This window comes from Notolabrus celidotus, chromosome 12 (genome assembly GCF_009762535.1).
Source record: "Notolabrus celidotus isolate fNotCel1 chromosome 12, fNotCel1.pri, whole genome shotgun sequence".
Classification (NCBI taxonomy): domain Eukaryota; kingdom Metazoa; phylum Chordata; class Actinopteri; order Labriformes; family Labridae; genus Notolabrus; species Notolabrus celidotus.
Window position 1 is genome coordinate 7,174,006 of NC_048283.1, and position 13,987 is coordinate 7,187,992.

At 39.3% G+C, this 13,987-nt stretch overlaps 2 protein-coding genes across 8 annotated transcripts in view; one reads left to right on the top strand and one right to left on the bottom strand.

Annotated features, from left to right (window-relative positions):
• The window catches only part of LOC117822637 (lamin-A-like), a 46,163-nt gene extending 43,122 nt beyond the window's left edge, over positions 1-3,041 (top strand). For all 7 annotated transcript variants that reach the window (XM_034697486.1, XM_034697485.1, XM_034697480.1 and 4 more), the window contains exon 15: positions 621-3,041. The gene's annotated coding sequence lies outside the window, so the exon portion shown is untranslated. The remainder of the gene's footprint in view (positions 1-620) is intronic.
• A 45-nt stretch (positions 3,042-3,086) lies between these two features.
• The window catches only part of pear1 (platelet endothelial aggregation receptor 1), a 66,328-nt gene continuing 55,427 nt past the window's right edge, over positions 3,087-13,987 (bottom strand). The window contains exons 14-23 of the mRNA XM_034696978.1: positions 13,304-13,456; positions 13,053-13,184; positions 12,750-12,881; positions 11,223-11,342; positions 10,903-11,121; positions 9,008-9,117; positions 8,623-8,749; positions 7,870-7,932; positions 5,687-5,881; positions 3,087-5,299 (exon numbers count right to left, since the gene is read on the bottom strand). Of these exons, the coding sequence (XP_034552869.1) occupies positions 5,154-5,299; positions 5,687-5,881; positions 7,870-7,932; positions 8,623-8,749; positions 9,008-9,117; positions 10,903-11,121; positions 11,223-11,342; positions 12,750-12,881; positions 13,053-13,184; positions 13,304-13,456 (1,397 nt within the window). The 3' untranslated portion in view covers positions 3,087-5,153. The remainder of the gene's footprint in view (positions 5,300-5,686; positions 5,882-7,869; positions 7,933-8,622; positions 8,750-9,007; positions 9,118-10,902; positions 11,122-11,222; positions 11,343-12,749; positions 12,882-13,052; positions 13,185-13,303; positions 13,457-13,987) is intronic.

A 13,987-nucleotide genomic window follows, 5' to 3' on the forward strand; every position in this document is an offset into this window, starting at 1 on the left:
TAGCAAGTTCGTTCCTTGCCAGTCGACCATTTCCTGCATGTCCTCCCCCACTCTCTACTCCCCACATTTCCTGTCTCTCTTCAGCTGTCCTATCTAATAAAGGCAAAAAGGCCAAAAATATAACTTAAAACAAAAAAAACACTAATGGGGTATCAGTACACCTGAGGCTTACTCAAAGATTTTCTTGACAGGTGACCTCTGCACTGTGTTTGTACAACTCAACTACTTTATTTTTACTACTACTGGAACCAGATAACTTTAGTATTCTAATGAATCTCCTGGGAGGTTATAACAGTGTGTCAAGAAGAGTCTAAATAAAGAACACTCTCCTGTAGTCTTGGGAAACTTGCAGAAAGCTTCACGAGCTGCCACATGTAGAGAGCAAGAGATCAATAAAACGTTAGATTTGATTGAATAAGACGGTCTGTTTCAGACACACTACACTGGACTCTTGGTTTAATGGGGAAAACTCACATTTACAACCCAATAAAACATCCATCCAGTAATATGAATGTTTGAACTGACTTGCAGGGAATCATCTTGATGTCAACACGGCTGATTTGTTTGGTTGTGTGTGGTTTTCTTCTTCTAATGCTGCATTCTGCTGCTTTGTGTTTCAGGGCGGTTTAAAGCTGCAGAACTGCCCCATCATGTAAGAACCAGACAACACCTCACCTGAACCCTCCGCCTCCTGTAGCCACAGAGGAGAACAGTTTTCTGGAGTTGGGATGTTTCCTTTTTGGTTTATTTTTTATATGATCTTGTCTTTTTTTTTTTTTACTCTGATTAATCTGCAGGTTAAATTTGCTTTGGGGGTTTGGAAAAAGGGCACAGGATTTTCATATTGAGCTTTTTGAGTTTTTCTTTTCTATAATCAAGTTATGTTACTGCATGTGTGCCGCGCTACCGCTTGCTACTGCTCCTGCTCGTCTTGCACACTCACACACACACACACACACACACACACTCACATACACACACTCACACAAACAGAGCTCCATTGACCAGTGCTTGCGCTTCGATCCGAACCAGGGTTTCACATTTAATGGCCAGGCTGTCAACACTCAACACGCACAGCTAGTGAACCCTGTGAGGTCTCTGCAGCCGTTCAGGCAACAGGAGAATAAATCTGTGGGGTTGTTAATCAGGCTTATCGGCCATCAAATAGATCAAATCTGTATTTGAAATGTCATGATGTTTACAGCAGAGATTTGTTTTCCTTCATTTTGAAAATGTATTGTACTATTCTCAAAGGCTACAAAGGATAAAAAAAAAACATAGACACGGGTTGTTGAGTTTTTTTTATAAAACTTGCTGGATATGTCTCCAAAGTAAGCCAAAGTTCTGTACGCTCAGGGTGCTCTTGAAGTAGACTGATATGTCGTAGTATATTTTCTAGATGTGATTAGATAGTTGGACAGCTGTGGTGCGTGCAGAGAAGATGATCATGGAGTGTTTTTTCCACAGTTCACTCATCAGAGAGAGTATTTGTTTGTTTTTGAACGTATCTTAACATAAGGAATAATTGTTTCCTGGATAAGATGAAAGTTTAGCAATGTTCTAACCCACAGCAAGAACATTTAAATATGTTGCCTTGTATGTTTTTTGTTTTTTATAAAGAAAATCGTTTTGTTACGGCCATAGCAGAATGTGGATTTTGTTTCCGCCTGGAGAACTATCAGGAATCGGTACTGAATTATAACTCTGTACTGACAGTTTTGGTGCCTTAAATATATATTTTATTTTTACAGGATTTCTTGGCGTATTCAGCCAGATTAAAAGTAGTCTAACAGAGTTAGTGCAGTAGATTTTTAAGCATTTTAACATGTTTTGTACAGATTAGATACACAGGCACACTACTGTGCATGATTGATCTTTCAGAATCAACAAATTGTTGTGAGTAAATGAGTGTGCAGGAGATTACTTGCACATTGTTTTTCTATTTTGATACAGATGAAATATACAGAAGTGCCTTTTAGAGGACATAAAAAAATCTCTGTTCTCTGTGCACATGTCTCGTTCGGCGGTCTTGTGACTGTCAGCTGTCCTCTGGTTTGTGTTGCTCCTAAGAACTGGTCATAAGGGCTTTGATTTCTCCTCTCCTCTAAGCTCGCTGGCTTTGTAAATCCCCTGGCATGATTTTGGGATCTGAGTATGATTATGGGGTTTGTATTCTTTGTTACTTTGGCTTCATGCGCTGCTTTTACTGAGGGCTTCGCCAATTATGCACAGCAGGTAGATTTGTACTGTAGTCTGGCAGCTTAAATCATTTATACTCCAGTGAAAAGCATATCAAAGCATTTATGGAAAATACTTGATAGCTATTATTGTTTTTTTATTTTTGTTGTACTTAATAGATGGTATTCATGCCACGTTTGATTTTTGGTGCCTTAAAGAGATTCTGACAAAATGATCCCAAAAGTGCCTTAAAAGAGACCATGACAATCGTTAAAGATGTTTAAACAAAGATGTTTAGTTTCAGGAATTCATGACATAGCATTTATTTCTTAGTTACAAAGTAATATAACGTGATTATCATATGCAAGAGTAAAATATGCATAAGTATTAACCAAATCTTCCAACCCCAGAACAGATGATTTGAGGGAGACTTCAGGGTTTTTCAAAAGGCCTCTTTGATTCTTCAGCAGACAGAAGCTGGCTACACAAACAGCCTTTGTTTGACATCCGTAAAAAGTCAACGTTAATGAAGAGCCAGGAAAAACCAAATTCAAACCACAGATGTTCAGCAGAGCAAAAAACTCTTGAAAGGCCTTTCTTGAAATCCTGAACTCTCCCTGCTGAACTCTGGCTGGCTGGAGTCCTCGTGAATCATTGAAGGACCTGAGGATTTAAAATGTTCAATAAAGGGATTTCTTATTGTAAGCCTTTAATGCCAAAGTTGTAATTTCCTTGAAGTGGGACTTATTTTGTTTCTCTTATAAGAATTCTGTCAAATTATGGAGAAGCACTACATTCAAGTCGATGTAATGATTTTTTTTTTGCTTTTCTAAAATAATGAGTAAAAATCTTGGATTTTCCACTGACTGACTCCTGTAGTTATTTCATCGATCAAGAGACACCACGAATGAAAAGTGCAGCCATTTTTATTTACATTATATACACATGTTCCCATGGTTACATTCAAAAATATATGGCCTTATGGAAAAGAAGCTCAAACTCTATCCAACACTACAGCATTTAAAGCATGATGTACATTCTTCTGGTACACAGGGTTTGTATTTACAGGACATTTTACACCATAGGATCTGAGTTTCATACAAAATCATTTCTAAAACTTCTTGTGAAGGCTGCATGGGTAAAAAATGTGAACTTAATGAAAACTGTTCTTGTAAAATAAGAAAAAAAATCCAAGGCACACTGTAGAGGAAGCATAGCAAGTCGGAAGTATCCAAAGAGCATGTGTGTGTGTGTGTATGTTACAAAGACCCTGCAGCGCTTCTAAACTGATGACTGATCGACGATAAACAATGATAAACAGTTCAGACAAATTAAGACAAAATTATTTCAAACACTGATTACATTTCAAATTCAACCATGTGAAATATATAGATTAGTTTCAAGTCTTGGTGTTTCTGTTAATGTGGTTTATCACCAGAAAAACAGCTTTTATTTTTAAACATAAAGTGGTTATGAAGACAACTTTGAAGCAGAATGATCAGAGACAGATTTCAACATATCTGTATAAATCATTAAGACTTATATAAACATGGTGGGGAGTGCACCTACTGTATGTTACACACTGAAGTCCTGCTGAATATGTGAAAAAGGCTCTGGCAGGGGGAGCTGTGTGAAGTTTTAAGTGTCTTAAATGACATCACGAGTCGGTGTGAAAATTAAAACAATCAGGAGGCGTGGAGAGATAATTAAGCTGATTGAACTTCTGCAGCACACTTCTATTAAAGACTACATCATCTGCTTCAAGCATTGCACAACCTAACTTCTGACTCTAGTGGACACTTGAGGAACTGCAGATTTTAGAACTTGCACATTGTCTTCTTTGAACATTAGAGGTTGCTGCAGCGGTCAAACAGTGCTGACATTCATAACACTGCTTCCATTTGGATTTTGACTCCGGCTTTATGATGGTTTGTTTTCCATGACATAAACAGTTTTATTACACTGAGCTTACAATATGTATAACTGAGCAAAATGTTAATGATCACATGAACCCTGTAAAAATATGACCATCTTATAATAGGGCTGGTTTTCTACATTATAGTGAAGCTAACAATATATTTATTTCTCTATTTACATGGTAGACAGCAGCTAATGAGCTTCGTTCCTTCATCATTATGGAGAAGAAACTAAAGTGAACCATCAAAAACACAAAGGCCATTCATGTTGGCCTCCAGGTGATCTACAAATCTTTGGTTCTTATGTGAAACAACTTGACTTTACAGCTTCCTGACACCTGAGTGTCAGTCTTGAGGATTTTTCTTTGGTACTATTAGGTCCCATTAGCTTTGGCTTTTTTCATTTTCTGATGTTCAGATGGTTTCAGTGATAAAATCATGTGGACAGTCCAGCTGGGATGACTTCATTTGTAATTGCACATAAAAGAATTCGAGTTTGGAAAGAAATGTAACCGTAAAGAAGCAGATTAAAAACCAAATGAATCACTTTTGATGTAGAAAACAAGAAAATTGAATTCTGTATACGTGCCTATTCAACATCAAATCAGCAGCGACCTAGATGTGTGGAAAACTTCATTTACAGCCTGTTTCGGTAAGTTTAAAAACATACAAATGACTAAGTTGCTGCTTTTAGTCTTTAAGTCTTCTCTTTGTATTTCCTGTGAGAGTTGAATGCAGCAGAAGCCCCACTGGCGTCGCCACAGTGCAGCCTTCCTCTCTTGCAGTCTGCTGGCTCCTCTGCCTGGATGACAGGACCGTCCTGGTGCAGCAAGTACCACTTCAGCCCACAGAGGGGCAGTGTTGAGTTAAAGTGGAGCCTCCACAGTAAACAAAAGCTCCTTGGTGGGACCGGACAGACGCCCCACTGCTGCTCTGTAAGTGGTCCACAACTCTGAGGAGAGGAGGGTAAAGTTTGCTCTGTCTCTCAGAGCATCCCAAGCACAAGGAGGGGGAGGAGGAAGAGGAGGAGGAGGGAGACTTTCTCTGCTGGTACAACGGTCACTGAGGACTCCTCCTGAGGGAGGGGGAGGGGGGTCTGCGGAGCGGTGGCAGGTCATAGTGTCCTGGGATGTGGCTGTTAGTGGGGAGGTCGTAGTGGCTCTGGGGGTCTTCTTGTGGAGCATGACCGAGGGAACTCTGGCGCTCTGAGGGGGACAAGATGACCAACACGGTTTATTGGACTAAAAAACACAATAAATGAAGTGCTTCTTGTGTTCAGAGGATTGTGATGTTCAGCTTTTCGAAACTACTAATGAAAATAAATGTTAGTTGTAGCTTTTACAGGGGGGTAATGTTCCAGTTCCAGTTTTGAAAATTATTGCATTTTCTCATTCTTCTATGTCCATTAAAGTTTTAGTCCTCATACCTTCCTCCATTTGACTGGCTCAGAGGAATTTACTGTGTTATTCTAATGTTAAAGATTTAGAATTAACAGGTCACAATTGACATAAACACAATGTGTCTAAATATGAATATCAGAGCAGATTCCTGACACGAGTATGAGAGGGTAAAAAACCCAGAGAGTCTCTCACCTCTGCGTAAAGTGGCCGTGTTGAAAGGCGGCGGGCTTATCTCCGTGTACGCTCGCTCTCGAGGCACGGCTGACTTCATCTCCATGTAGCTGCACTCCGGGGGGCAGTAGGGCAGGCCGGGCAGGTCTTTAATGGTGGCGTAAGGATTCTCACTGTTCAGAGAGCTGCTACTCACCGCCACTGAGTCCTTCAGCTCTGTCAGCGGAGAAAGAGAAGTGAAAAAACACATCAGAGGAACATGTGGAGAGCCAGAGAGAGCAGAACAGCAGGAGTAAAGGTTAAAATGTAAATCTAGGAGAGGTTATTACTTTTTAACAGTTTCAAGGATACTTCTAAGATATAATTTGTCTTTTAGGAGTCATGAGCCCCTCAGACAGCTGAGGAAGGTTTCAGATGTTTCATTTTATGGATTGAGATGGTTGAAAGGAAAACTAATGGACAGTCAAATATCATGAAATGTGATTAGTCTAGATCATTTTCACAAGTTTGTAAAATCTTTTACTTCCACTGGTTTCAGTTTTTCACTTTTCTAACAGATGTGATATTTGTGAGCTCTCAATAAACATGAAAGATCATTTAAGTTCATTTATTTTCAATTTGTAAAGAGAGCATGTACGATATTAAACTTGAACGTTGCCATTTAATACATTTTATATGAGTTAGCTTAAAGCTCATTTACATCTGCAGTCTCTTGGCAGGTCACAAGACATATTAGCTGCTCCATGAGACAGTAGCTTAAGAGAGTAGCTTGTTGAGCTGAAGGATAGCATGCTGAAGCTAAGCAGGTCTCAAAATATGAAGCCCATGTGAAAGTGTTATAAACTGCAGTTCATTGAGCGTCAGCTTGAGGCTGGCTGCAGAAACACCGGAAACCACATACACACCAATTCAAAGAAGCCGGTCTTTGCAGTATTAATAAACATGTTTACAGCCTGGTACAAAAAATGGCTTCGGCCTGAAGAGCTAATTTCTCTGTCGGAACACACTGTACAGGGGGTGATTTTTTTTCTAACGCAACGGTTCAGAGGATATTAAGATAATGAGTTTTGCCTATTTAAGGACATAACTGACTGGACTGACAGGCAGGAACCAAGCCACAACCTCCAGTCTAAATATATGAGTCCAATGTGCAAGTGCTAAAAACTGCAGTTCATTGAGGATCCGCTTGAGGCTGGCTCCGGAAGTACCGGAAACCACATACACACCAATTCAAAAAAGCCGATCTTTACAGCAGAAATAAACATGTTTACAGCCTGGTACAAAAGACGAGTGTAGTCTGGATAGTTCATGTCTTGTTCGGCACAACCTGTAAGGCAGGTGAATTTTTTTCTAACGCAGCGATTTTGAAGATATTGAGATTACGAGTCTTCCAATGAGAGGCACAGCTGACTTGATTGACAGGCGGGAACACTGTAGCTGTTGGCTAGGAGGCTCAAAGCCCGCCTCTTTACGTCACAATTGCTCGACAGCAGCAATATGGCTCCCGCCAACAATTGGCCTCAAAACAGCGCTTCAGAAACAGATGGGTGACGTCACGGATGCTACGTCCATTATTTATACAGTCTATGGTATTTACCAGGTTCACCATATTTGTTTTGTGCTTGTAGGTTAACATTACCGTATTAGCTGCAAACACCAGCTACAATTGAGGCTAATAGGATTTTCATTAGCTCTACAGTTATTTACTATAAAAAATCAACAAAAGGAACTGAATTATTGAACAAAACCAGAGTGTGATCTGATAATGTAGCTACAAAAAAGGGGAGAAAAAACTTTACTGATGTGTTTTAATATGGTCTCTACATTTCCTGGTCATCCATCCAATAATTGAGGTATCTGAAAAACGACCATTGTGGTGAACTGACCAACTTACGGACCAACAATGCTATCCCTGCTAGCATGGCTAACAAGCGACAGACATGGAGACATGAAATACCCGTGAGGAGAATTTTTCAAAATGTAAATAATCATGTACATTTTCTGTATGTGTGAACAGCCAAGAAAGTTATATCAAGAGCTGATAACTTTGTTTTACAGTGTTTTTACTGCTTTATATGATTAGCTTTGCTGCTTTGTTGCATTAGCTAGCTAACATAGCTTTGGTACTCCTGCTTCTCTGCAGTAGATCACACACAGGGAAGGAGAAGGCGAGGTAAAAAGGTGAAAATAGGATAATAAATTACCTTTGTTGTAATATTTTCCGAGGCTGGCACTGTAGCTGTAGCTGCGGTCGATTCCAAAAGCTCCTGTGAACCGTAAAAGACAAATTATGGCAAAATAATCAAAGGCAGATGAAGCTGCTCTGAAACCTGTAAAATCTATACCAGGTGAGTTGAAGGCTGGCAGGGAAACCATCACTTTTATGAGGTCATTATTTTTATAGACTCATATCAAACGTGCATTGTGGACTAAAGTGAAAATCTGGTCCAAAGGAAATGTGATGTCGATAAATGAAGCCGAGGCTGCATAAAAGAGATTTTTCAAAGTTTTCTCCTGAGCTGCAACTCAACATTTCATCAGATACTTCATAATTCACACTGCTGTGGTTTTAAATTGAATAAATTATGGGGTTTTTTTTACACTTTAGCGAGAAATAGCTACATTTCTCAGGGAGTTTTTTTATGCAACACTTTTTGTGTGTTCAATCCAAAGGACCATTTCAATATTTTCCTGGAAATTATTGATTCATTGTTTGATAAAACTTACGTTACAATTTATCTAAACACCTTCTGCTGACTCTAAGATAAAGGTATAATATTCAGGTGTGTTCTTCAAAGGTTAATTGAGCAGTAATGTGCAGGTCTGCCATATTTTATTCTAGCTGTGTAAGGGGGTTTAAAGGACAAGTCCCATTCTTCAATAAGCTCTTAAAAGCTAATCCACATGTTTAATTGTACTCCTCTGTTGCACACCTCTAAAGGAGACACCTGACGCACCTGAGTCTTTGCGGGGTTCGTGATGTTTCCAGTCTGCAGGTAGAGTGGCATTGCTCTCAACCCCAAACAGACCCCTCCTCTCCCTCTCCATGTTTTTCACGCTGCAGAACAGCTGGTTGTTTGTGTTCTGTATTAAAGAAAGAACGATATAAATCAAAAACATAATAAAGAGAAAAACAACAATAAAATAAGCTTTTAAAATGAAGTCACATCAATTAAAAGTAGTAATAAAGAGAATGTGACTAAACATCTAGGATTTCCTTTATAAACACATGACCAGCTGACTGCAGAAACAACATATCTGTCTGCATGCTGCACTATATTTGCTTTGAGGTGTAAAATTGTGTGGAGTATCTGATAAGTGGGGTAGCAGAGGTGTGTTCACCTTGATAGTGCGGTCATGGTTGTTGGGCAGGTGGGGCAGTGGAGGTCGGCTCTGGCTCAGAGTGTGGTAGCTGGGGTTGGAGTAGTAGTGGTGGTAACTGTGAGGAACATCTGCAGGCCAAAACAAACACATGGAATCACGTCTGCAGTCATAAAATTACCTCAAGGTCGATAAAATGCATCTCTGTGGGACACTAATAAAAAAAAAAACACAAGAGTGAGATAAAACCAAAAGCACATTTTCACTAGAAAACTCAACGATGATTTATCTGTCCTCAAAATAAATTAATCATTACCATGTGTTGACTGATTGGCTAACATATCATTTCATATGATCTTTGACACTGACATGTTATTGACATGTTACCATTTAAGGGTGGCACATGTAATTACTATGAATTCAAAATGATTTATAGCAGCAGGTCTTTGATAAACATGAGAAACAGGTTTTTGCAAAAATTATCTAAAGCTTGGGAAAAAACAAAACAAAAGATTGATCATTATCTTAATTGTTGCATAGTTTATTTATTCATTCACATATTAAATAACTTATTATAGCCGATGGTTAAATGCTTGTCATCATGTCTTTAGTCTCTTGGACCGTCCTTTGTCCAACCTCTTTAAATCCATACCACAACTTCTGCTGTTTTTCTTTCAAAGTTGAACTCATTCAACCCTCCTGTTATGTTGCGGGTCAAATTGACCCATTTTAAAGTAAAAAAAACAGGGGGAAAAAAAGTTAAAAGTATTTCTTCACTATGAAACTTCTTCTGCTTGGCTTAATTAGCATGAAGAACATATAAAATGAAAATGGTTCATTTCACACATTTTTAACCCCCCCTGCATGTTTATATTACATAGATATTCGTCAAATAGAGGCTAGAAGGGGCCAGAAGTGTCAAATACAAAATGTTTCTTTGCAACTGTGATATATTTCACCCCAATCACTTTCCAATGTACATAAAAAAGTTTTAAAATGAATTTTCATACAAAATGAGTGAGTTATCCTCTTTGAACTATTATATGTGAGAATTAAAGAACACCAGTGCACTAAATATTGATTTAAATGTTTAGTAATGGAGTTAATAAAGAGATTTTACAAATGTAAATTGGGATTTTTTTGGGTTCTGACACTTTTGAATTATTAAATATTCCACGGGTCAAGTTGACCCATGACGATTATTGCTGTCCTTAAGAAACAAACTTAACAGGAGGGTTAATTTAGTTTTGAAGGGTATTAAAGTGAGTCAGGCCAAAGTAGTGGAAATGTGTCTGAAGTACCCCAGAAGGTGCAACTTCTATGTGAGGATTTAAGTATATGGTGACAAGTTACAGTGGTGGAAAAAAGTTTTCGGACACCCTTGAAATGTTTACACAATCTCAAACATTCTCATGAAATATTTGTGGGGGGAAAAAAAGTGTGTTTCAAGCATTACACAGACATAAACAAATACAAATGATATCTTTTTTGGTTATTGTTTACAAGAAAAACTGACAATGCTAAATTCTTGACAGTTTCAATACATCAGTTCTCAACATTGTCGGTATCAAAGTCGACAAATAACAGAGAATGTGTTCAAAACTGAACCAAAAATATATAAACCTGGCTGTGACTGTACTAAAAGAAATTCCACTTGAAGACCTAAGAGTGACTCTTAATGCAGTATTTGGGGTGTCCGAACACTTTTTTCCACCACTGTATTTATTTTCATGTAGTGAAATGACTTTGATGAATGAATGCAAAGATGGTGGCCTTTTGAAATAAAAATAAAAATATTCTGCAATTGAGCAGATATAGGCTATAGGAGAATAAACAGCTTAGACGCAGACGTTTGTGTATCTTTAACCAGGTAACTCAGGCTGTACGACCTAATGGAAATATCCTCCGTACTGTACCTGGTATGGCGTACTCAGAGTTGACCGTTCTGGTGGTGGAGAAGGAGACAGTCGGTGTGTTGTTCTGCTTGTCTTTTTGCCTGCGGCGGTACAGCAGCAGCAGAGCCAGCAGTAACACCACCAGGATGACGAGCACCACTATGCCACCAATAGCTCCCCATGACTCCCTCTCACCGGGAGGTAGAGGAACCATGACGCTTCCTGTCTGCAGAGAGGAGTCTGTGAAAATAAGAGGTGGAAAATGAATTGAAGTCACAGATTATGCTAAAAGAAGATCAAGGTTTTATGCAGTTCTTGAATTTAAAGTTCTGCTTCTCTACCTTCTTTACAGTCCTCTCCACTTTCACACACGCAGTCTCCAGTGAAACGGTCACAGATGAGGTGTGCGGGACAGGAGCAGGTCTGAGAACAGAACGAGCCAAAGCTTCCTGGACTACATGCTGGAAAACACAGAGTACCTCAAAACATTAGACACAGGGACTTGACCTTGGGTGGCCTAGGCCCCACTTGAGGTCTGATTGGCCCCCACGTGCCACTCTAAAATCCTAAACTACGATTGACTATCTTGTCAGAGGCCGAACTTATGTTAAAATCAACAGATGCTAGTAGTTTTCTTTACACTGTAACTTAAATAAATATCTCTTTAGGACGTTCTTACAGATTTGGGCTTTGTAGAGTTAAATGTTGCCACTCTTTCTTTTTAAAGTTATAAACATATGCACAGGCATGTAACGTCTTTTAGATACTTGGAGAATGGTTGACATGGAAAGGGTAAATTAATGCTTGTCATTCACGTGTGTGTGCACACAAATTTCATGCCACCCCCATTTGGGCCACCTCGGTTAAAAAGCCTGGGTCCGCCCCCTGAGACACTCTGGTTTCATCTACTCTGAGGATTTACTGCTTTAAGCTATTTTGGGGATTTGGTCAAGTGGAATGGAATAAGCAGCTTTACAAAGAAAATCATAACAGGAATATTTTCTTACATACACTACCAGTCAAAAGTTTGGACACACCTTCTCATTCAATGGTTTTCATTTATTTGAATTATTTTCAACATTGTAGATTAATACTGAAGACATCAAAACTAGGAAATAATATGGTTTTGCCATAATATGGATTACAACAGTTGTCAAATAGGGCTATCCATTGTGTACTAACCCTACCTCTGAACAACACAACTGATGGTCTCAAACACATTAAGAAGGCAAGTCATTCTACAAATGAACTCTTGACGAGGCTCATGTTCATTAGAAACCATTCCAGGAGACCACTTCATGAAGCAGACTGAGAGAATACCAAGAGTGTGCAAAGATGTCATGAAGGAAAAAGGGGGCTACTTTACAGAATCTAAAATATAAAACATATTCTGGTTTGTTTAACACTTTTTTGTTAATTAAATAATTCCATATATGTTCTTTCATAGTTTTGATGTCTTCAGTATTAATCTACAGTGTTCAAAATAATTAAAATAAATGCAAACCATTGAATGAGAAGGTGTTTGCAAACCTTTGACTGGTAGTGTATACAGTAGAAAAAACACAAATTATGAAAATGACATTCAGAACTATGCATTATGAAAAGCTGCAGCTGTTAGGCTGTACCTATTTTAATAAATCATATAACCAAAAAAGACATAAAGGACGACACTCAATGTCTTAGTGATGAATCATAATAATGAGTTATTGGCACTAAAGAACTCTCTCTTTGATAATACATGGTGATTTATCAGCAGCAGTCACATTTCACATCAATTAATGAGTACCTCCTCTTGTAGTTGAAACAGTCACCTTCACTGGAACCTTTTCTACAGTAAACACACTCTTATAGTCGTTCTATGAACTCACGTTTGGAGCAGTCAGTGGCCGTCCAGCCGGGCAGACATTCACAGTGACCGTCCCGGTGGTCACATGTGGAGTTGTTGGCACAGTTTACACACACTTCAGAACACTGTTTGCCAAAGTAGCCTGTCGGACACACTGTGAAAAAAAACAACACACAGCGTCATGTAGAGAACTACTCTGAACAAGGTTACACAGATATATTTAGAACATCTGCCATGTTTTTATAAAATAACCGTCCTGTAGAATAAGTGAGGAGTTGTTTGGATGATCTGCTGACAGATGTGTAATTATTGTGTTAACTCAAACCTTGATCACAGTTGGCTCCTGTGAATCCAGGTAGACAGTCACACTCTCCGGTCACATGATGGCAGCGGTACAGCTGGCCACAGGACGGACACGACATGCTGCACTGCTCTCCGTACATACCAGCTCGGCATTCTGGGAAACAGAGGCAGGATGAGAGAGTCATGTAGCTGTATAACATAATGAATCTAAAACACCTCCAACCTGAGCTGGTTTGATATTTGCTGTACGTAACAGGTGATAACGACACTCACTGTTTTGGCAGGTGACTCCCCAGAAGCCTGGGCGACACACACATTCTCCAGTTTCCCTCACACACGTGTCGCTGTTGGGACAGTGTTTGAGACAGGTTTGGTTACAGTGACGCCCCCACAGACCATCTGAACACGGCTGGTTACAGCGAGAACCTGGAGGGAGAAATAAGGGGAATAAAAGCGATGCAGACACAAAATGATGAGGCGTTCAAAACCTCCTTTATTCGTGTAGTAAGACAGATATCCCAATTTGGGGCGTCATTGGCCTAGTGGTCTTAGCGCACGCCACATATACAGAGGCTGTATCCCTCGTCGCAGAGGTTGCAGGTTCGATGCCAGCCTCGACCATTAACTGCATGTCCTCCCCCACTCTCTGCTCCCCACATTTCCTGTCTCCCTTCAGCTGTTCTATCCATTAAAGGCAAAATTGCCCCCCAAAAAAGAAAGGAAAGAAAAATAAATCCCAATTTTGTTTTCTTTGGCAGCACATTTCACAGTAACACCTGGATCTTAAAGCTCCTGTGAGGACATCTTTTGCTTGTTATGAAACCGACTTAAATTCCTCTTTGTGAACTTCAAAAGCAAACAAGACCCTCAGTGACAAGACTGACTGTTTCTATATTGTTATTAATCTATGACACCTGAAACAGTGCCCAGCAAAAGGTGTCAGACGAGACGTTTAAC